General features: G+C 49.9%; 2 protein-coding genes across 3 annotated transcripts; both read left to right on the top strand.

Annotated features, from left to right (window-relative positions):
- The first annotated feature begins 376 nt into the window (after positions 1-376).
- On the top strand, positions 377-24,006 carry LOC6536400 (dynein axonemal heavy chain 5). 2 transcript variants are annotated; one of them, XM_002096946.4, is made up of 36 exons: positions 378-559; positions 1,315-1,452; positions 1,516-1,675; positions 1,730-1,880; positions 1,939-2,683; positions 2,743-2,953; positions 3,013-3,881; positions 3,939-4,058; positions 4,120-4,276; positions 4,362-4,416; positions 4,630-4,763; positions 4,831-5,033; positions 5,258-5,554; positions 5,618-6,062; positions 6,881-7,080; positions 7,150-9,021; positions 9,108-9,280; positions 10,371-10,526; positions 10,621-10,831; positions 12,364-12,750; positions 12,808-13,393; positions 13,465-13,698; positions 14,385-15,682; positions 15,781-17,160; positions 17,468-17,716; positions 17,772-19,509; positions 19,566-19,620; positions 19,784-19,881; positions 19,944-20,236; positions 20,314-20,806; positions 21,120-21,309; positions 21,369-21,525; positions 22,586-22,681; positions 22,738-22,794; positions 23,138-23,270; positions 23,338-24,006. In XM_002096946.4, the coding sequence occupies exons 1-36, from the start codon at positions 452-454 to the stop codon at positions 23,589-23,591; spliced, it is 14,103 nt and encodes a 4,700-aa protein (XP_002096982.2). In that variant the 5' UTR covers positions 378-451; the 3' UTR covers positions 23,592-24,006. The 2 variants fall into 2 exon arrangements, with proteins under 2 accessions (XP_039232567.1, XP_002096982.2); XM_039376633.2 differs by having other exon boundaries at positions 377-559; positions 5,258-6,062.
- Positions 21,899-22,532, top strand: LOC26535717. The gene has a single exon (XM_015192247.3). It carries the CDS (start codon positions 21,987-21,989, stop codon positions 22,452-22,454), a length of 468 nt encoding a protein of 155 aa, XP_015047733.1. The 5' UTR covers positions 21,899-21,986; the 3' UTR covers positions 22,455-22,532.
- Positions 24,007-24,222: the final 216 nt, after the last annotated feature.

Raw genomic sequence — 24,222 nt, 5'->3', positions numbered from 1 at the left:
CAGCTGTAACCAGGTACTCAGCAGGTGGTTTACAGGTGGTTTACATGTGGATACCAAGTACTTAACAGGTGGATAACAAAGGGTCGACGAAACATCTCAGTTCTGTTCCCCTGGTAACCTGGAATTTCGTGTGTTTACCTTTCAGATGGTCAACAGGTGGATGGCTAGTTCCTAATAATAAATCCGATCGACGAAACTTTCCAGATCTGTTGTCCTGGCAACGTAAAACTTAATTTAACTTCCCATTTCTGTTGCCTTGGTTACTTGCAGCGTATTTCAAGTGTTTTTTCGATAGGATTTTCATCTTATTCAAGTCCACAGAGGCAAAAAGTTGTGCAACGCAGACCAAAATCCAAAACCGCAGTAAATCTATAATGATTTTTGAATAGGAGAAATCCCGAGTGTTCGTGCTTTTTGGTGAATTTGCTTTTTGCTTAGAGTTTTTGGCGAGATGTTCGTGCAAAAGAAGAAGTTGGTGGAGCATGTTCTGGCCATGCGAGCCGAAGGGGGCAGTAGTGATGATGATGAGGAGGAGGAGGACCAGGGCGACATTTTGCAGGTGCAAATCCCCAATCATCACTAATTACTAGACTGAGTATTGAGTGCTAGTCGTGCTGCATAGCGCATATAACCATAAACTATGTTGTTGCCTTAGAGTATACTCGTACTAAGTAACCTAGATTTCCCTAGAAGCCCTTTGAATGATTACGTAATCGCATAACCTGCAAGTTGCGAGTGTAACTTGCTCGTAGTTGAGGCTCTACCCATGTAAAATCTTCCTAATACACCAATATTCATTTCTTTTTAGCTGAGTAACCCAAAATCCACATAGATGCAACTGTAAAGAACTTCACTTCCGTTGCTGCAAAACGATAAGCTAGTAAATTGTTACGAAACCACCTTTCAACTTATACTGTATAGCATTTAGAGGTCACCACTTTGATTTTTGCATTACTGGTATTTTATTGTCATGCTATATGGGTAATGTTGTTGTAGATTTTTGAAAGTAGAATCGAACTTTGACTAAGTTTACTATGTGCCATTTTTGAAACTAACGAACTTTTGGTCTCTTTCATTTTTGAATTTTGAAAACCGAACATTTTGTAAACACCAAATTGTTTTCCAACATGAAATCAACAATACCCCATTTTTTTGTACAACCAAAAATATTACCACCACTCCCGCACTGCAAAATTTTGATCCTTAAACTATTTTCCGGAAACCAAACGGTTTCACGAATGTCGATCCTGAAAACACGGCAACGCATATAACGTAAAACTTGAAACTTGAAAAATGGACCCCGACGAAGCGCAGCGGAGGCGCGAAGAATGCGAGCGGAAGGCACGACGTGGGGAGATGGATCCCCGGCTGGAGTTCACCTTCCAGCTGCTGATCGATGCCACCCAGCTGCCCAGGCATCAGCTCATGGACTACATATTCGAAGGGGACATGGTAGGCGCCTCACTTGCCACTTGCCAACCTGGTATCTTAACTCTCTGAGCGTCCCATCCGCAGCTCGATGAGATCAATCAGCTGTTCCTGCCCAATATGAAGAACAAGCTGTTGTGGTTCTACCAGGAGACGGATGACCCGGAGCCCACGCCAGTGCCCGATCCAAATAAGCCGGGACCCTCCCGGTCCGGCGTAGCTTCCAGTAGCTCCAAGACCCCACAGGGTAGGTCTGAATTTCCGAATGGAACCATCTCTATGTTTGGTTTTTTCCCGCCAGGTGGCGCGTCGCCCAGTGGCATGCCACCACCCAAGCACAAGAAGCTGTTCCTCACGGATGGTTGGACCTGTGCCTTCACGGGCGTGTGTATCTATATATTTCGGGTGAACACATCGAAGCAGTTGCCCGAGGAGGGTTTCCAGAAGGATTTGTGAGTACAGAGCAGTACGCGAGTAGAATAATCACCCAGGATTATGGGGTACTTGCAGGTATTGTGGAGTGATCGATGCCAAGAACATCGGACTGGTGACCTCCATCGAGCGGATTGTGGAGTTCGTGTTCATGCAGGCCCTGGCCTTTCCCAGTCTGGAGGGCGACGAGGAGGACGTGAGCTGTGGCCTCATCAAGGGACAACTCCTGCCGGGATTGCGATCCTTCTGCAGCGCGCTGCGCGTTTGCGAGCAGGTGTGTGACCATCACAATGTGTTTGCCGACGGCTGCGACATGTTCGAGAAAATCGATGCCGTGGAGGAGGTGAAGGACATGTCCAAGAACCAGGACTTTTGCGGGCAACTGGAGGAGCGCGTGAACAACTGGACGAAGGGCATACTGAAGATTCTCGGCGAGAGCGAGCAGCTGCGCAAGGAGAACGACCACAGTGGGCCGCAGGACGAGCTGGAGTACTGGAAGAAGCGAGGTGCCCAGTTCTCGCAGCTGCTGGCCCATCTGCAGGACAAGGAGGTGCAGTTCACGCTGCACTGCCTCTTCCTAGCCGGCTCCCGCATCATCAAGCAGTGGAAGGAGACGGACCGGAAGATCACCTTCTGCTACAACGAGGCGCGCGACAACTCCAAGTTCATCCAGGCCATGGAGACGTGCTGCCACTCCCTCTACCTGGACGATCCCGTGAGCATGAAGGAGTCCATCCTGAGCCTGCTGCAAACGGTGCGGCTCATCTACAGCGTCTCCCAGTTCTACAATACATCGGAAAGAACTTCCGCGCTGATGGTTAAGGTGCGTTTTGTGATCAATTCTGAGGTGGTATCTTAATAAATATGGTATTTCCTCACCAGATAACCAACCAAATGATCGAGACGTGCAAATCGTACATTACTTGTCGCTGCAAGGAGACTATCTGGTCACAGGATCGCAATGTGATCCGCACCAAGCTGAGCAACTGCATCAAGTTGAATCACATTTACCACGAGACCTACTACACGGTTAGGGAACAGCCTTTTCTGCCCAACCAGACGCCCTTTGGATTTTCAGAGAACTTTGTATTCGGTGGGATCATCACGCTAACTATAAGTCACTTTAAAAACTTATCTAGCTGCGATTTCCAGGAAAATTTGATACCTTCTGCGAGAGGCTTTCGAAGATCATAAGCATGTTCAATTTGATTGACGACTACAATCATTTGTTCGAGCGTCGGCTGGAAGGACTCCTTCTGGGCGAAGCCCTCGAGGACGCCTCCAACCACTTTGAGGAGGCCAAAAAGGACGTGACTTCCAGGAAATACGATTACCTGGATCACCGCAACTCAGACTTCAATGTCGACTTTGAGCGATTCATTCACAAAACGAACTCCTTAAAGGACACCATTGCTACACTGATCGAAAAGGATTTCGACACCGTTTGGGAGACGCCGCAGTGCATCCGATTCCTGGTGCGATTCGAGAAGGTGAGCGAGAAGATTCCACTCACCAAAATGGACGAGAAGTACACGCGTATCCTGCGCTACGTGGAGAAGGAGGTGGACCGCATCCTTAAAACGTTCCGCAAGCAGCGCGATGATCCTCCGCTGGCCAGGAACTTTCCGCCGATTGCCGGAAGGATTCACTGGTGTCGCGCCCTGAGTCTCCACATCACGGAGCTCATGGATGCGGTGATGGAGCACGCGGTGCTGAGCAACTTGCCCATGGCCAAGGATCTGGATGTGCGGTACCACAATGTGCAGGGTGTCCTCCAGGAGTACGAGGACGAGATAGTGTCCATATGGCTGGATCAGGATGTTAGCGTGGCTGATGCCTGCCTGCTGCAGCCACTGCTGAGCCTCCAGGGCGATAAGCTGTTCGTGAACCTGCACCCCACCATTCCGCTGCTCATTCGGGAGGCCAAGATGCTGGCCAAGCTGGACATAGAGCTGCCCATTGTGGCTGCCACGCTGATGAGTCGTCAGCAGTACTTCATCACCATTCAGGACTCGCTCAATGTGAGTGGCATAGAACCTATTCATTGGGCAACCACCTAATCTCTTCCTGCCTTGCAGTGCCTGATCAAGATGTTCCTATCCACCGTGAGAGCTGTGAAGCTGGAGGTTCGTCCTTTGTTCCTGCCGCAGTTGGTGCGTCTCACGGCGATGCTGAAACCAGGACTACACACCATAAATGTGAGTTATTTCAAGAATGGCTTAATCCCATATTCCCCATATGCTCATATCATCCTTGCAGTGGACAAACCAAAACTGGACGGAGTTTTATGAGCGCTGCAAGCAGGCCATTGAGAACTTTGATGTTCTGGTCGCCCGTGTCCATGACATCTACTCCAATCGCATACTCCACGTGCTGATGTGGATGCAGGATGTCTCTCTGCAAATTTTACCAGCAGGTTCGGTGCTTTCATTCCTCAAGTTTATTCACTTGTCTTCTAATTGCACGATGGTTAAAACTTTTCACATTTGTTTTCCGAGCAGACGATGAAATCTGGACAGTTGACGAGTTTCTGGAACGGAGCGAGGAGGCTTGCCGGTGAGTCTGACTCTGACATGAGTTCACAAAATTCATTAGGATACGCTTTGAGCACTTCACGGAACTGGGAATATCTCTGGGTGGGGAACTTTTCAACTGTCTGTGCTAGACTTTTGATTGTGCTACATTAATTTATCGAGTTTGTTCGTTTTGTCCTAGAATCATGTATGAAATATAGGTCTACTTATGCGAATTCTATTACAATTGTTCCAGCAAAGCGGCCATCGAACTGAATCGGAAGAGCCAAATGGTGTCCGAGGCGGTGGAGGAGGTGCTCAGCCTGGTGGACAGAGCAACGGCTGCCTTCAAGGAGATAGCCGGCGATGATGTGATTACTTTGTTTGATGGTAAGTCCTGGATACCGCACGGATGGGGTGAGGCGGGAGTAATTAAGCAGTGCCACCCACTGAGCAGCAGCCACTCCAAAAGGCGACAACTCCGGATCCGGAGGACGCAAGCCGGAAGATGGAGGGGGAGGAGGAGGTGGAGCTGCTGCACCCACGACCAGTGGCGGAGGTGGCGGCGGGCAGCAGCAGGACTGGAGCATCCTGTGGTCCTGCTTTGAGAATCCACTGTCCCTCTTGTCCACCACCGAAAGTCTACCCAAAGGCATGCAGGTACGGGCAATTGAAAGCAATTACATAAGATTAGTTGAAAATTAAGTAGTAAGTAACCATTACAATGCGCATTTGTAGTTAAAATTTACTGTATTATATTCTTAAAATCACCTGAGATGGTAAAAGCTGTAGTACCAGTTGTAGAGTACAGAAATAGAAATAGAAAGGAGTAAGGGATGCCCTGTGGGGGCTCCTCTGTCAACATGAATTCACTCCCATTTCAGGACATGGTGTGCAATGCGGTGGTGGAGATGCGCCGCTACTACAGCCGCAAGGTGATCGACGTGCTGATCAAGGTGATCCGGGCCGCTCTGGACACCCTCCGGCGTCGGTTCATCGCCGACGAGAACGAGACGGTGTTCAAGAAGCCGGTCTTTGCGCTGCACGCGCAGCTGCAGATACCCCATGTGGTCATCAAGCCGAATCTGGACGAGCTGCAGGACATATTGGTGACGGCGGGCAAGAACATCACGGGCATTGCGAAGGGCGTGGCGCAGTGGAGCAGCGGCAAAGATCCGCCGGTGCGTACCGCCCCACTGAATAGCTTCGCAATGTTCTCCAAAATCTTGTCTTACCAACCGCAGCAAGTTTCGATGACGGTGCAGCCGCGCGTCGGACGCAACCACAACGAGTCCACCGGCGGTGGGAAGAGTCGGCGGCGCAAAATCTACTGTTTGGCCTCCGAGGAGCGGCCCCAGATGCCGCACATGCTCAAGAGCTTCTACTCGGCCATCATGGACAACAAGGAGGTGGCCAAGGCGGTCAACCAGCTGGCCAGCTGCACCAAGAACGTCAAGCCGGAGATCCAAACGTACATCAAGCGCTGGAAGCCGTACCACTTCCTCTGGAAGAACGACCGCACCACCCGCCAGCTGATGGAGTTCGGCCTGCAGGAGTTCGAGACCACGCTGCGATGTCTGTCTGATCTGGATGCCAATCTGCTCGTGGAGCCGGACATGGAGGTCTTTGGCCAGTGCGTGGCCGTCTACAACGAGAGGCTCAAGTATGGTTTGGCCATTGAGATCAAGTGTAAGTCTGCATTAGTTAAGCGAACCTCTTCCTTTATCCACTTCATATTTTGAGCAACCACCTAATAATATTTATTTGACACTAGAGTGAATATATTTCAAATTCCCCATTAATATTGAAACTAACCAACATACAAATTCCATCTTAAACTTGACTGGCAATTAATCTTGTTAGTTATAATCAATGACTAATGCGAGTAATTACTTCGTAGGTAAACTTACTGAATTTCAACTAAAATAGTATATCTATTAATATAAACTGAACTATCACTGAGTACCAAACTCATTAACTAAATTTGGACTGAATACGTAAGCATTAGTTACTGCTTTAATGTTTTCCATTGAGCTCCAAAGAAAGTAAAGCCATTTAATGGCAAAGCAAACGTTAAGACCAACTTCTGCAGCCCACTTCTCGAAGATATCCCACTATCTTATTAAATCGACTGACAACAAAGCATCGAGTCTTCTCCGGTTAATCAGCCATAAATTTTGGACACCCTCGCGAATTCCTTTGTTTGGTCAAATGGGATGCGGGAAGCGGGAAGCTATTCAAATTGATTGGACTCCAATTAGGCCAACTAATTTGCCTAACCGAATTAGCCGTGCGCAGGCATACCAAAAATAAATGCCCCACACACTTGATGGGGATTTCATTTGGGAGCCAAAGGACGCGGCAGGATGTGACCGGGTGAAGGCGAATTAACCCTCGTCCTGGCTCGTCCTGGCTCTTCCAAAGGCTGCATTGATTAATGACATCGATATCATTGAGCCGCGCTAAATGGACTTTGGATAAACACTTGGCACCGCTTCTATTTCCAGCCTGCAACCACAAAATCGGACAGGCCATGAAGAAGAAGTACAAGAAGGAGATGGACTACGTCTATGCGGTAATCAACGAGATGGATCGCAAGCTGGACAGGCCCATCCGCGACCTGGACGATGTGCGCATGATTATGGAGACGCTGGGTAAGATTCGCGAGCAGGAGGTGGACATGGAGCTGCGCATCGATCCCATCGAGGTAAGATTAAGTCCACTTAGTGGTACTCCCTTCACATGGAGTATATATCCATGGAAATATCACCGCCAGGAAGCCTTCAATGTCCTCACCCGCTACGAGGTGCAGGTGGAGCGGGAGCAATTCGATTTGGTGGACAACTTGCGGGCCACATTTCAGAATCTTTTGGCTGGGGCGCTGCAGGCGCAGGTTAAGCTGCTGGACATGCAGCCGGCATTCCAGGACGATCTGCGCACCAATCTGGACAACTTCAAGCAGGACAAGATCTCCTACGTAACGGAGTACCGCACTGCGGGACCAATGCAGGCCGGACTGACGCCTCGAGAGGCCTCCGACCGGTTGATACTGTTCCAAAATCGATTCGAGGGCATGTGGCGACGCCTACAGACGTACCAAAGTGGCGAGGAACTCTTCGGTCTGCCCCAGACGGACTACCCAGAGCTCGGCCAGATACGCAAGGAGCTGAATCTGCTGCAGAAGCTGTACAAGCTGTACAACGATGTGATCGACCGGGTGAGCAGCTACTACGACATTCCGTGGAACGAGGTGGACATCGAGGAGATCAACAACGAGCTGATGGAGTTCCAGAACCGCTGCCGCAAGCTGCCCAAGGGCCTCAAGGAGTGGCCGGCGTTCCATGCTCTGAAGAAGACCATTGACGACTTCAACGACATGTGTCCGCTACTGGAGTTGATGGCGAATAAAGCCATGAAGCCACGCCACTGGCAACGGATCATGGATGTTACTCGCTACATCTTCGAGTTCGACTCGGAGGGTTTCTCGCTCAAGAACATATTGGAGGCGCCGCTGCTGAAGCACAAGGAGGACATCGAGGACATCTGCATCAGTGCGATGAAGGAGAAGGACATCGAGGCGAAGCTGAAGCAGGTCACCAACGAGTGGTCCGTGCACGAGCTCCAATTCATGAGCTTCAACAATCGCGGCGAGCTGCTGCTCCGGGGCGACACCACGGCGGAGACGATTGGCCAGCTGGAGGATAGCCTGATGGTGCTGGGCTCCCTGCTCTCCAATCGCTACAATGCCCCCTTCCGCAAACAGATCCAGCAGTGGGTCTACGATCTGTCCAACTCGAATGAGATCCTGGAGCGATGGCTGCTCGTGCAGAACATGTGGGTGTATCTGGAGGCCGTGTTCGTTGGTGGCGATATCGCGAAGCAACTGCCTAAGGAGGCGAAAAGGTTTTCGAAGATAGACAAATCCTGGCAGAAGATCATGCAGCGGGCCCACGAGACTCCCGGTGTTGTGGCCTGCTGTGTGGGCGATGATCTGCTTAAACAGCTGCTGCCGCATCTGCAGGAGCAGCTGGAGATTTGCCAGAAATCCTTGAGTGGTTACTTGGAGCGCAAGCGCATGATGTTCCCACGCTTCTTCTTTGTGTCAGATCCTGCCCTGCTAGAGATACTGGGTCAGGCTTCCGATTCGCATACCATACAGAACCACCTCCTCAACATATTCGACAATACCAAATCGGTGAAATTCCACGACGTCGAGTACAACAAGATGATGGCCATAATCAGCAGCGAGGGCGAGATGATCCAGCTGGACAGGGCCATTCGGGCAGAGGGCTCGGTGGAGACCTGGCTAACCCAACTGCTGGTCACCGCCCAGGCCTCGCTGCACTCGATCATCCGCACCGCCTACGCCACCATCAACGATCCCAACTTCACGCTGCTCAGCTTCCTGGAGAAGGCTCCGGCCCAGATCGGTCTGCTGGGCATTCAGATGGTGTGGACCCGGGATGCCGAGATGGCCCTGATGCGGGGACGCGAGCGGAAGGTCATGATGGAGACCAACAACAAGTTCCTGGAGATGCTCAACACCCTCATCGACCAGACCACGCGCAATCTCACGAAGAGGGAGCGCACTAACTTCGAGACCCTCATTACGATTCATGTGCATCAGCGCGATATCTTCGACATCCTGGTGGGTTCCCTCAGCTGGTTATTATAATGAGTTTAAAAAGCTTGTATCTAATATTTTCTTATATTAATTCAATGTATGAACTTTAGTGCCGCATGAACATCAAGTCAGCCAACGATTTCGAGTGGCTCAAGCAGTGTCGCTTTTACTTCAAAGAGGACTTGGACAAAACTTGGATTTCGGTCACGGATGTCACTTTCACCTATCAGAACGAGTATCTGGGATGCACAGATCGCTTGGTTATCACACCGCTAACAGATCGGTAACATATACTCTTTTGTATTACTAAGATGAAAACATGGGTTTAAATTTATGGGGCTATGATTATGTACTTGCAAATATTACGTATACGACACATTGCCGGTTCAAACAAAAGTTGCCCTTTAAAAATAGTTAGCTATTGATCCAGAAGTGATTCCTCTAGTTCCTCCTTCAGTCGGCACATTTAAGCCGGATTATATTTAACCTTGGTTAATATTCTGCTACATTCGAGTATCCATAAATATTACGTATACGACTCGTGGGCCACTGGAATGTTTCTGCCGGAAGAAGTTTCCCAGCTAGTTCGAAAATTCTATCTGCCCATTCTATCCGCCCCCCACACATTCCATAGGCTTCTCAATGATTCTTAAACAATAATTATAAGAGCTGTGTTTAATTTGTATTCGTGGCATTATTCTGTCCGCTCCTTCAATGATAAACTTTCGCATTGCTCGAATGCCTGAATGGGAACCGCCTGCACGTGCTCCGCACATTCCTCGTGGCCCATTCAGTGGCCAAGAAGGTGGAGGTGGATGTTGAGGAGTTGGAGGATGCAGAGGTGGTGGATACCACCTTGGAATGCCGCTCTGTAAACAGACGCCCGCCGGTGGCAAACAAACGTTTTTGGGGGGCACTTAAAGGCGCTTTAAGTCAATGGCGGAGACGGAGGAATCCTGTTCATGCCATCAACTCCGCACCGTGGTACCGTGGAACCGTGGCGGAAGACGAACTAACTGGGAAACCGGGACGACGTTGACATGCCCGTAAAGATAAATTTCACTTAGCGGAGCATAAATAAACTTTTGACAGCAGCCAGTCTGGGCGAAACTGGGGGAATCTGCAAAGTGGCGCTGTTTTCCCAGAAGGCATCTCTGCAGCCAGCTGCTTTGCATTCGCTTCTTGATCTCGGCTCGTAGATTTCCCCACCAATTCGTCTGACGTCAGTGGACATTAGGACTTCCTTTGATATTCCGAAGCGTGCCTCTTTTGTCTGCCATGTCGTTTAATAGTCTGCGGCGTGCGCATCCGCACTTTCCTTTCTCTTCATTCCAAACCTTAAACGCCAAACCCCAAACCTCAAACCACAACAGATGTTACATAACTCTGGCCCAGGCACTCACCTTGTCCATGGGCGGAGCTCCATGCGGACCAGCCGGCACGGGAAAGACGGAGACCGTCAAGGATATGGGCAAGACGCTGGCCAAGTATGTGGTCGTCTTTAATTGCTCCGATCAAATGGATTACAGGTGGGTTAACTAGATTTAAAAACAGACTAGCCATCGCAATAAAGAATTACTTTTACCTATTAATCCATATATTTCATGTTTTCTATCTTTCCAGGGGCCTGGGTCGCATCTACAAGGGATTGGCCCAGTCCGGCAGCTGGGGCTGCTTCGACGAGTTCAACCGCATCGAACTTCCGGTCTTATCCGTGGCCGCCCAACAGGTGGCTGTCGTCCTGACCGCCAAGAAGGAGAAGCGGAAGACCTTCCTCTTCACCGACGGCGACACGATTGAAATGAATCCTGAATTCGGCATCTTCATAACTATGGTAATGTGTGATTTTATTTCTTTAAACGCTAAATCGCACTGACAAGGTCGCGTTTGTTAAACATCCACATACATCCACTTTATACGCGCCCACACGTAAAAGCAGCGACAATCTGTTTGTGTTTTTTCTTAAATTCAATTTGCCGCAGGATGACGCGAAAATAACTTGGCGCCAAAGAAGAGCGAGTGCAGCTCCAGTGTTTATTAAACTGATTGTATACACTTTGAATTTGCTAACTGGGCGATTTTAGCTAACGAACTAGTTTCATCAAGTGACGATAATTCCTCGATTATAAGGAAGACAGTTTCTTTGAAATGAAAGCAATCTTATCACAAGTGCCCTAGGAAAGTTTCAATGACTGAACCAAAAATCTTCGTGAACTTACGGAAGCTATTTCGCTTTAAGGGAAACCACTTTAAAGAGCATTGTTATCTTGTCCTTCGATCCGCGCATTAAGGACCTTTAAAATGTCTCCCAAAATGGAACTGACGGCCTCTTCACGCACATAATTCCACGTTATTAGTCATGTACAATTTCGCTCAACCGAAGCCATAATAAAATTTACTCAGCACATACGAAATTTCGTGGCGCGGCTAAAAGCGGCCCAAAACCAATAACCGAACTGGAGGGGGCAAATAGGGCCAAAAAAGAAAGGAAACTCCAGGCTCTGATGTATTTACACTTTGGCGGTGGCATGACTCGATTAATGTGACTGCTACATCTGCCACATGGTAGCCCAAAATCCGACGCCCAGCTAAAGAGCAACTTAAAGTTGTTGTGCAGACGTTGCAGCAAACTTTGCGTAGTTTAATCACAAGTGACGGTAACTATGATCGGGTAATGCGATTAGCGTTAACACGGCGACGCGCCGCCTCGCGTATAATGGCGTATGTCAATCAACGCCACTGCCACCACCTCATCCAAATCCCCACCAGCAGCCATACCTCCGCAGTCAGTCAGTGCGCAGGGCGCATCCTTCATTCGAGGGAATGATCCTTTGAAGGCTTTGGCTCCGTTTTAATTTGCGCATTGAGTTATTATGCTCATTTATATAACAATTTCAGCCAGAGCATTTTATTTTTAATGAGCCATTATGTGACAGACCGAATTGGGTCGCACACGATTACGGGGACATAGACAAATGGACGCTGGACGGGCGACTGGGCGACCGGAACGAGTTTAATGACGAATCCCTTTGTTGTGGTTACCAGCTTGTGTCCTCCTGCTGCTCCTGCTGCTTCCCTGTACATTTCTATCTCTTGGTCACAGGTCAATATTTGCAGTCGTGGCTTAAATTCAAATAAACTAGACTTTGGGCACATCCCATTTTTGGGTCCAACTGTTGAGGCCTTAAGTGAGTAATTTGGTTTTGTGTCGGCTTTTGCTTATCTCCACTTCATTAGATGGTTTAAGAAGATAGGTACTGAGGTTCTAGCAAAGTATTTTTAGTTTTCCTTATATATAACCTTCTACTTTTAATGGTTACTTGGGTTATATAATTGGTAATTTAAATTGCTATGTTACTTTTGTAGAATCCCGGATACGCTGGACGCAAGGAATTGCCCGAGAATCTGAAAATACAATTCCGTACGGTGGCAATGATGGTGCCGGACAGGCAGATAATCATACGGGTGAAGCTGGCCAGTTGCGGATTCCTGGAAAACATTACGCTGGCCAGGAAGTTCTACACCCTGTACAAGTTGTGCGAGGAGCAGCTTACCAAACAGGTGCACTACGATTTCGGACTGAGGAACATCCTGTCCGTCCTGCGAACACTGGGAGCTGCCAAGCGCAGGAACTCCAAGGACACCGAGAGCACCATTGTGATGCGCGTGCTGCGCGACATGAATCTCTCCAAGCTGATCGACGACGATGAGCCGCTGTTCATGTCCTTGGTCTCGGACTTGTTCCCCAATCAGGTGAACCTTCTCTAACATATCCCTTGCCATACATTTAGTATTATATTCCGACTATAGACGCTGGAAAAAACCAATTACCCAGAGCTGGAGGCGGCGATTCTTCAGCAAACGGACGATGCCAGTCTGGTGTACCATCCTCCGTGGGTCCTGAAACTCATCCAGCTGTACGAAACCCAAAATGTTCGCCACGGCATCATGACCCTGGGGCCGAGTGGAGCTGGCAAGACCACCTGCATCCACACGCTGATGAAGGCCATGACCCAGATGGGCGACAACCATCGCGAGATGCGTATGAATCCCAAGGCAATCACGGCTGCCCAGATGTTTGGACGCCTCGATGTGGCCACCAATGATTGGACAGATGGCATATTCTCGGCCCTGTGGCGAAAGACTCTCAAGTTGAAGGCCGGCGAGCACGTATGGTTGGTGCTGGACGGACCGGTGGACAGCATTTGGATAGAGAATCTGAACTCTGTGCTCGATGACAACAAAACGCTGACCCTGGCCAATGGCGATCGTCTGACCATGGCACCAAGTGTGAAGATCATTTTCGAGCCGCACAACATTGACAATGCATCGCCAGCCACAGTGTCCCGCAATGGAATGGTCTACATGAGTTCCTCTGGGCTGGACTCCCGACCTAGTAAGTCTATCATTCATTACTTCAATCTAGGAAGCACATTTACTAACCCATTTGAATTCCCCAATGATCAGTTGTTCAGGCCTGGTTGAAAAACCGCGCTCCAGGCGAAAAGTCAACGTTCTCGGATCTGTTCGATCAGACCTTCGTGGAGGTCTACAACTGGGGAGTGCAGATGGTGAAGTTGCAGATGCCTGTGCTGCAGTGCAACATTGTCCAGCAGATGCTGTTCATCCTGGAGGGCTTGATACCCGTCAAAAAGGAGGACGAGCAGGCCGTGAGCCTGTCCAGCAAGGAGAGCCACGATGGTAAGTGTAAATTAGTAACCAAGTAACCCAGAATTAAAGTCCCAAAGCGAGCGGTTCGATTAAATGAGAAAAACGCAAGCGAAACCCGAACCCGAAAAACCCATCCAAAATGATTGCAACTTTTCAGCGAATAAACGTTTAGAGCATCAAAAACAAGTCGAAGAGGCGCGACGGCAATCGATTGGCAGTCAGATTGTCGGTAAAGTATATCCCATATCCACATCCCTTAATAAGTTGCTAACTAACCAAAAGAGCAGTAATACTAATCGTAGAGCTGACCGCCTAGCTAACACGCCAAATGCTTCTGTGTGTGTTTAGAGATACTGATACTATATCTGTAACTTTCGGTTGGGATCCTGAACGATGCCAACCGATCGTCCTTCTAATCCTTCCTTCCGTAGTTGTGATTCTGTGCTCGTCCTCCCGTAATTGTACTTATCTGTGTATTAACCCCCATAGTTGTGTGTGTCTCGTCCAAAAGTTTTAGTTGTTGAGTCGTCGTTTGAAATAGAGTAGAGGTGTCATAGAAATCTCGATATCTTCGAAATATCCTTGTTTTGTTTAATACCTAATGAAAGGTAATGAATTTGAACTATAACCCAAGAGAGACTTCTGTGACACGCCTAAATGTGACTGACTCCCATCCAGCGTCCATGCACTAACCACTTACCTACTTGACCCCACAGAGGACCTCCCTCCGGAGACTTCGATCGAGGAGAAGGAGGACACCTGCACCCCAGAACACTTGCACCGCTTGTACATCTTCGCGCTCGCCTGGGGCCTGGGCGGTTACCTCTCCACTAGCGACCGCCTGAGAATGAACCTCTTCGTGAAGGAATCCTTCCCGCAGCTGGACTACCCGAAGGGTAGTGCCCACGAGAATACAATATTTGACTTCTTCGTTTCTCCAGCGGGCGTGTGGCAGTCGTGGAAGACGCTCGTCACCCCCTATATGTATCCGGAGCTTTCCACACCAGACTATCTGAGCATTCTGGTGCCCATCGTGGATAATGTGCGCATCGACTACCTGATCGGCACCATTGCCAATCAGGAGCGCGCCGTGATGGTGATTGGCGAACAGGGCACGGGCAAGACGGTGATCATGAAGAACTTCATGAAGAAGATGAACGTTGAGTCGTATATGGGGCGGTCCTTTAACTTCTCATCGGCCACCAGTCCGTATCAGTTTCAGCGGACAATTGAGAGCTATGTGGAGAAGCGCGTTGGTGTCACCTTCGGGCCACCCGGTGGCCGGAAATTGATTGTCTTCATCGATGACATCAATTTGCCCGAGATCAATGAGTGGGGCGATCAAATAACCAACGAAATTGTGCGCCAATCCATGGACATGAAGGGCTTCTATAGTTTGGAGAAGCCCGGCGACTTCACCACCATCGTGGATGTCCAATATGTGGCGGCCATGGGACTGCCCGGCGGCGGACGCAACGACATCCCATCCCGTCTAAAGCGGCAATTCTGTGTATTCAATTGCAATATACCCGACAACGACTCCATCGATAAGATCTTCCGCGTTATCGGTGAGGGTCACTACAATGCCAAGCGCGGCTTTGTGCCCGAGATCCGCAGTCTGGTCAAGAAGCTGATCGTCGTCACCCGCCATCTGTGGCAGCGCACGCGCGAGAAGCTACTGCCCACTCCGGCCAAGTTTCACTACGTGTTCAGTCTGCGCGATTTGTCGCGCATCTGGCAGGGCATGGTTGGCACCTTATCCACGGTGATCACTTCCGAAAGTGTCCTCATGGCATTGTGGAAGCACGAGTGCACGCGAGTATTCGCCGATCGCTTCACCACGTTCCAGGACAAGGAGTGGTTCGGCTCAGAGCTGGCATGTCTCGTGCGCGAGGAGTTGGGCGACTCCCACTCCCAGATGATCCTGCCGAATCCGGTGTTCGTTGATTTCATGCGCGACGCCCCCGAGCCAACTGGCGAGGAGGGCGAGGACACCGACATGGAGCTACCCAAGGTAGGCATAGTTTATATAACCATACAACTTAACCTTTAGCTTAATCCATGCTTAGATAATAACCATTCATCTTCAATCTACTCCATTCGTCTCCCAAGGTTTACGAGCCGGTCCACTCACATGAAGTGCTCCGCGAGCGTCTCGTCATGTTCCTCGCCCAGTTTAATGAAATGGTGCGAGGGTCGGGAATGGATTTGGTGTTCTTCCCGGATGCAATGCTGCATCTGGTGAAGATCTCCCGCATCATTCGGCATCCGAGGGGATCCGTTATGCTTGTCGGGGTCGGCGGTTCTGGAAAACAGTCGCTAACGAAATTGGCATCGTTCATAGCCGGCTACAAGACATTCCAAATTGCGTTGACGCGTTCGTACAACGTGGCCAATTTTCTTGAGGATCTAAAGCTGCTCTACCGCACCTGCGGCGTACAGGGCAAGGGCACAACCTTTCTCTTCACCGACATGGATATCAAGGAGGAAGGTTTCCTCGAGTATCTGAACAACATACTCTCGAGCGGCGTTATATCAAATTTATTCTCGCGCGATGAGCAGGCCGAAATCGTGCAGGAGCTAACGCCGGTCATGAAACGCGAGAATCAACGCAAAACAGCGACCCCGGAAAGTGTGATGGACTTCTTTTTGGCGCGCACCTGCACCAATCTGCATGTGGCCTTCTGCTTCTCGCCCGTGGGCGAGACGTTCCGGTCCAGGGTGCAGCGCTTCCCCGCCTTGGTCTCCGGCTGCACCATTGACTGGCTGCATCCGTGGCCCAAGGATGCATTGGTCTCGGTTGCCCGACACTTTCTGAGCCACTTCGAGATCGAGTGCACACCGGCCGTCAAGGAGGAGCTGGTCAATGCCCTCGGCTCCATACAGGACATCGTTGCGGAAACGTCGCAGGAGTACTTCCAGCGATTCCGACGCGCAACGCACGTGACACCCAAATCTTATCTGAACTTCATTGCCGGCTACAAGAATATCTATCAAATGAAGCAGCAAGAGCTGCGCGATGGTGTGGAGAAGATGGATACGGGCTTGGAGAAACTGAAAGAGGCCTCCGCCTCGGTTGAGATCCTCAAGAAGGATCTAGTGGTTATGGAAGAGGAGCTTGTAGAAGCCTCAAAGAATGCGGAATCAGTGCTAGTGGAGGTGACGGAGCGCGCGATGCAAGCGGAGATCGTCAAGAACCAGGTGCTCATCGTTAAGGACAAGGCCGAGGCCCTGGTGGCCTGCATCGCCCACGAGAAGGCGCTGGCCGAGGAGAAGCTGGAGGCCGCCAAGCCGGCTCTCGAGGAGGCGGAGAACGCCCTCAACACAATCAAGCCGGCCCACATCGCCACCGTGCGCAAACTGGGTCGTCCGCCGCACCTGATCATGCGGATCATGGACTGCGTCCTGATCCTGTTCAAGCGGAAACTGCATCCCTGCATTCCCGACGCGGGCACGCCGTGCCCGAAGCCCTCGTGGCAGGAATCCCTAAAGGTTTGCACACGGAGGCTAGTCTAAATGTAGTATGACCCAGGAGCAATGCTCCAGTGGGATCCCACATCTTACTATATTGACAAACTTCCTCCACTGCTTAATATGCAATTCATTCCTTAACTCGCTACTATATTTTTTGTTATGCTATTAAACATTGATTTATTTAATATTTAAAAGTTACATTTGCAGACTTCATTAGCGCAGCGCCCATAAGTATGCAATTAGTTCTGTAAAACCCTATGGTCTTTTGTGTAGTGGTAGATCATAGTCGGTTGTGTCGACTATAGCGCTCTTACTCCATCCCCAGATGATGGCCAGTGCCACCTTCCTGCTGCAGCTGCAAAATTATCCCAAGGACACCATAAACGACGAGATGATCGATCTGCTGCAGCCGTACTTCCGCATGGAGGACTACAACATGGACATGGCGCGTCGCGTGTGCGGCGACGTGGCTGGCCTGCTGTCCTGGACCAAGGCCATGTCCTTCTTCCACAGCGTCAACAAGGAGGTGCTGCCCCTGAAGGCAAACCTCACCATGCAGGAAGCGAGACTTAAGGTAAATGAATCATATCACTACATGAAGTACCTACCTCACCCTACTCACCTGGCAGCTCGCCATGGACGACTTGGCGGGTGCAGAGGAGCAGCTGCGGGAGCGCGAGGAAGCCCTCCAGGCTGTCAAGGATCAGTACGACAAGGCGGTGGGCGAGAAACAGCGGCTGACGGATGCGGCCAACGTTTGCCTGCGCAAGATGACCGCGGCTACGGCCCTGATCAACGGATTGTCGGATGAGAAGCACCGGTGGACCAACCAGAGCAAGGAGTTCAAGATACAGCTGGGCAAGCTGGTGGGCGATGTCCTGTTGGCCACCGGCTTCCTCTCCTACTGCGGACCCTACAACCAGGAGTTCCGAGCCAATCTGATCAAGACCTGGATGGGCATACTGAAGCAGAAGAACATACCCTTCACCACCGGACTGAACATAATCAACATGCTGGTGGACTCATCGACTGTGTCGGAATGGACGCTACAGGGATTGCCCAACGATGAGTTGTCGGTGCAGAATGCGCTGATAGCCACCAAGTCGAGCAGTTACCCACTGCTGGTGGATCCGCAGACGCAGGGCAAGATCTGGATCAAGTGTAAGGAGGATCGCAACGAACTGCAGATCACCTCCCTGAACCACAAGTACTTTCGCACCCATCTCGAGGACTCGCTGTCGCTGGGCAGGCCACTGCTGATCGAGGATGTGGGCATTGACCTGGATCCGGTGATTGACAATGTGCTGGAGAAGAACTTCATCAAGTCGGGCAGCATAGAGAAGGTGTTGGTGGGCGACAAGGAGTGCGATGTGATGCCGGGCTTTATGCTCTACATCACCACCAAACTGCCCAATCCAGCCTTCAGTCCGGAGGTCAGTGCCAAGACCTCGATCATTGACTTTACGGTCACCATGCGGGGGCTTGAGGACCAGCTTCTGGGTCGCGTCATCCTCATGGAGAAGTCCGATTTGGAGGCGGAGAGGGTGGCCCTCTTCGAGACGGTCATGCAGAATCAGCGGAACATGAAGGAACTGGAGGCGAATCTCCTGCTCCGACTGAGCTCATCCCAGGGCTCTCTGGTGGATGATGAAGCTCTAATTGAAGTGCTGCGGGTCACAAAGACCACTGCCGAGGAGGTCAACCAGAAGCTGAAGATCTCCGAGGTCACCGAGCGCAAGATCATGAGGGCGCGCGAGGAGTTCCGGGCGGTGGCCAAACGGGGATCGATCCTTTACTTCCTGATCGTCGAAATGAGCAATGTGAATGCCATGTACCAGAACTCGCTGAAACAGTTCCTGGTCATCTTCAACCACTCCATCACCAAGTCCACCAAGTCCAGCGTCACCGAGGAGCGGATAAACATCATTTTGCGCTACTTGACCTACGAGGTGTACAAGTTCACCAATCGCAGTCTTTACGAGCGGCACAAACAATTGTTCACCTTGATGCTGGCCATCAAGATTGATTACCACAATGGAAACATCAGCCACGAGGAGTTCCTGACCTTCATCAAGGGCGGTGCCTCGTTGGATCTGAATGCCGTCACCCCGAAACCCTTCCGCTGGATCCTGGACATTACCTGGCTGAATCTGGTGGAGATCAGCAAGCTGGAAACCTTCTCCACGGTCCTCCAGGTGATCGAGTTGAACGAGAGGGATTGGCGCTGCTGGTACGAGTGCGAGAAGCCGGAGAACGAGGAGATCCCCTGCGGATACAATGCCATCCTCGATGGCTTCCGGAAGCTGCTGCTCATCCGGTCTTGGTGTCCCGATCGCACCATCTCACAGGCAAAGAAGTACATAGAAGGTGGGGTATATGCTTGTGCTTTACTTCTATATATTAACAATTTAATAATATTTAAGAATCGCTGGGACCGGAGTATAGCGAAATGCAAATCCTTGATTTGGAAGAAATGTGGTAAGCTAATAAATTGGAATCAAAAACAGATGCTTACGAAATTAATTTATATCTATATCAATAATATTAATAATATAGAACCATATATAAGCATTTTACAGCTACAATGGACACATAAAACTGTTTGTAGTGGGCAGATACTATACTGTGGATTTATTTTTAGGCTGGAGTCCGAACCTCGTACGCCATTTGTGTGCCTCCTGTCCATTGGATCGGATCCGACCACCCAAATTGGAGCTCTGGCCAAGCAAAAGAGCATAGGTGAGCAATGCATATATAGCACCATACATACATCCCAAATTTATACATTTAACCGCCCGCAGTTCTGAAATCCGTGTCGATGGGCCAGGGGCAGGAGTACCACGCACGGAAGATGATAATCGAATCGATGGCCATCGGCGGATGGGTGCTGCTCCAGAACGTGCACCTGTCGCTGCCCTTCTGCTCCGAGATAATCGACATGCTGGTGGAGAGCGAGCACATAGACGACTCCTTCCGCATGTGGGTGACGACGGAGCCGCACAACGAGTTCCCCATCGGCCTGCTGCAGATGGCTCTCAAATTCACCAACGAACCCCCGCAGGGAATACGTGCCAGTCTGAAGCGGAGCTACCAGGTGGGTAAAAATACCAAAGGTGCAGGCTTGCTTAATATTTAATTTTCAATCTTTTTTTCTTTCGGCTGCTTGGGCAGTCGTTCACCCAGGACTTCCTCGACTACACCTCGGCAACCCAGTGGCCCCCGCTGCTCTACACGGTGGCCTTCCTCCACACTATCGTCCAGGAGCGGCGCAAGTTCGGTCCGCTCGGCTGGAACATACCCTACGAATTCAACCAGGCCGACTTCGCGGCCAGCGTGCAGTTCATCCAGAATCACCTGGACGAGATGGACCCCAAGAAGGGCGTCTCCTGGCAGACGCTGGTCTACATGATTGGCGAGGTTCAGTACGGCGGTCGGGTGACCGATGACTTTGACAAGAGATTGCTCACCACATTCACATCCGTGTGGTTCTGTGAGCCGCTGCTGTCCAACTCCTTCGAGTTCTACAAGGGCTACAAGGTGCCGGGCACGAAGAGTCTGCAAGGATTCATCGATTATATCAACAGTTTGCCCGCCTACGACACCCCCGAGGTATTTGGCCTGCACTCCAACGCCGACATCACGTACCAAATAAACTCGGCCAAAGGTGAGTGGCGGTATGTGATTCCCGATGCTCCGAGTTCAATTCGACCACCGGATTGCCTCACATTTAATGGACACCGATGCACGGGGTCATAAATTATCGATGCGCTTAATTTCATGTAAAGCCCTGTTGCATAATCAATTCGGACCAAAGGGCCAGTTGAATGTGTGTGAAATCAATAAACCGAATATTCGGTGGGCTTTTTTATAGGAGACAACCATCAGCCCACTCGGGCATTAGCGCATTAGCATATTCGATGGTCCCCGAAATCCTTGATTGTTTACCACTCAATCCCCGCACCCATTCCCATCCGCAGGCATCCTCGACACCATCCTGAGTGTGCAGCCCAAGGAGGGCGGCGGAGGTGGCGGCGAGACCCGGGAGAGCATCGTCTACCAACTGGCGGATGACATGCTCCGCAAACTGCCCGCCCAGTACAACGCCTACGAGGTGCGGGAGAACCTGACCCGGATGGGCATACTCCTGCCCATGAACATTTTCCTCAGGCAAGTGACCCCCACGATGTTGAGGCCATGGTAATAAGGGCCATGGTGTTTAATTGCAGGCAGGAAATCGATCGGATGCAAAGGGTCATTAAACGCGTCCACACCTGCCTCTGCGACCTCAAGCTGGGGATTGATGGCACCATTGTGATGAGTCCCGCCCTGAAGGAGTCACTCGATGCCATGTACGATGCCCGCATTCCCGAGACCTGGATGAAGGTATGTGCTCTGCCAAAATAGTAAAATACTGAAAAAGTGAAATAGTTAATAGTTAAATAGTGATTTAGCCTATTTCCCCGGTTGCCGCATTTGTGGCTGTCTACTTTAATCCTCTTTAGTATTTTGCTTTGGGCAAGGCTGAATTCTCTCCCAAATATGGAAATTTTACAATTTTGCTTTTGATTTCTGCCATGGGGAATATAGATTTTTTTCGCCGGCCTTTCATGTTTCAATACTGGTAAATTATGCGCGAAAACGTTTGACGCCCCAAAGCTTAGTAATCATATTCAGTTACCTGCTGTATTATGAAAATAATGGAAATATCACTAAACAAAGATTTTCTTTGTTTTCACAAACTGGGCTGTGCTCCTGGGTTGTCTGAGAGAAAGCAATCAATAGTATAGAAAACCCAGATATAGTAGCATCAATCAAACACATTCTCATGCTAAACGATTGATAAGATGTCGGAACACAAGTACCATTTTAAGAAGGATGCCACTTTCTACGAGGAAAGTGAATCGCACCAAGATCTATTGACTCGCACCTATGGCTTTCTGAAGGCGGTCAAAATGGACACTCCCATACCGAAGAAGCGTGCATCCATGAATACGCACACCCTTATGGAGCGATTGCACACCATCAAGGACCAGCTCATTCAAGACCAAGAAAAGACCGTGTCGGAAAATTGGTCAACTGCAACTTCCTCGGAGGACTCACACCGAGTGGGAAAGTCGGAATTTGAACTGAAGCGCAAGCTCTTCGATACAGCCGAATTTACCATAACTCGAGGCATCAAGCTTAGTGAAATATTTTGCCCCAAAGAATCTGGCCTACATCTGCCACTTACTGTCAAGGAACCCGCGGCTTTGGCCTCTTTTGAGGAAATGAAGACCTTCTGTCGCCGAATGAACATCCATTTGGAGAGATGAATCGATGCGGGGATTGCTGAATTTAAATATATATTTTACTACGCTTACAAATAAAATCTTTCATACTCGCATTTTCAAGGTTTTCTCAACGCTATTTGGGTTAACTGTGACCTGGTTCCTATTGATTTCAGATATCCTGGGAATCGACTACGCTGGGCTTCTGGTACACCGAGTTGCTCGAGCGCAATGGACAATTTCGCACCTGGATATCAACGGATAGACCTAAGGTAAAAATAGCAAAACTATTTAGTTTCTTTGAATTCATAGTTTGATTCACAAACAGGTGTTCTGGATGACCGGCTTCTTTAATCCTCAAGGCTTTCTAACCGCCATGCGACAGGTGAGCTCTAACAACTAAGAGCTGAGTAAGCCGAAATTATATATTGTTGCATGGTTGCCTAACAAGCAAAACGGGATATGAATACCAAACGCACTTGGCCTTCACCAGAAATCGATGTCCTGCGAAAATAGGTCCTTTGTCAGTCGCACTGTGAGCGGAGCACTTCCTTTATGCCCCAGCGATTGCCATTAGGACGCACATACACTTGCCCCCCTGCTGATTGACATATCTGATTTACCTCCTCCACCTCAAAGGTTATTCACCGACACTCACTTCCTTTCACTTGCTTTCACTTTTTTTGCATATCTGCGGCGGTACTCGAAAATACACTTGTAAATCCTAGGAGGTGACGCGTGCCCACAAAGGCTGGGCCCTGGACTCGGTGGTGCTGCAGAATCAAATAACGCGCTATAACAAGGAGGACATCACCGAGTATCCCACGGAGGGCGTCTATGTCCACGGCTTGTTTCTGGAGGGTAAGCTCACCTACACCACCTCTCTTTCGGGGTCATGAACTTGGGGATTCCGCTTCGTGTTCCGCAGGTGCGTCGCTGGATCGTCGCAGCGGCAAGCTGATTGAGTCCAAGATGAAGGTGCTCTACGAACAGATGCCGGTCATCTATATATACGCGATAAACACGACGGCCGGCAAGGATCCCAAGCTGTACGAGTGCCCCATCTATCGGAAGCCGCAGCGGACGGACCTCAAGTATGTGGGCTCCATTGACTTCGAGACCGAATTCAATCCCAAGCACTGGACGCTGCGCGGAGTGGCCCTGCTCTGTGACATCAAGTGAACCCGAAATGGCAGCCCCTGCTCCAGCCCCAGATCCCTTCCATCCAGATCCCTGTTACCAGGACCAATACCAATACCAATACGAAAATACCAAAACCATTGGCCATTGTTTGCCATCGTGTCAACGGCTGTACGTGAGTGGGGCTCCTAATGGCCCTGTGATAATTATCTTTTTTTTCGTTGGTTGACTGGACGTTAAAGTTTCGTGGCGTTTCTTGTAATCCGGCGCAAGTACAACGTTATTAATTAAGCCCTCGGGTGAGGCAGGGCAAATTGTTTGCACTCGGGAGCCACAACCAGCACAATTATTAGCTGTTATCCATTTAACCAGTGGTCGAAGAACCCTTAGAGAATTAAGAGGCATGTGAGTAGCGAAATCGCAGTGTTTAATAAAGCCTTAGGTACACAAGTGTAAAGCCAATGTTTCGGGATTTACGATTGAGTATGTTGCCAAGAGCACGTCCACTCATACGGCACTTGATACCCTGTTCCATGGAGTATTGATTAAAGGTGAGTTCAAAAAGTTGAATTGTCTAACATACAAGTACCTTTCCGATGTCCTTGGCATTTGAAATGCGAAAACAATTACCGCAGTATTGTGAATGCTTATCTGGGGAATTGGGTCCTTAGAA

The sequence above is a fragment of the Drosophila yakuba genome, chromosome 3R (genome assembly GCF_016746365.2).
Source record: "Drosophila yakuba strain Tai18E2 chromosome 3R, Prin_Dyak_Tai18E2_2.1, whole genome shotgun sequence".
NCBI lineage: Eukaryota > Metazoa > Arthropoda > Insecta > Diptera > Drosophilidae > Drosophila > Drosophila yakuba.
This window is presented reverse-complemented; position numbering and strand designations above follow the sequence as displayed.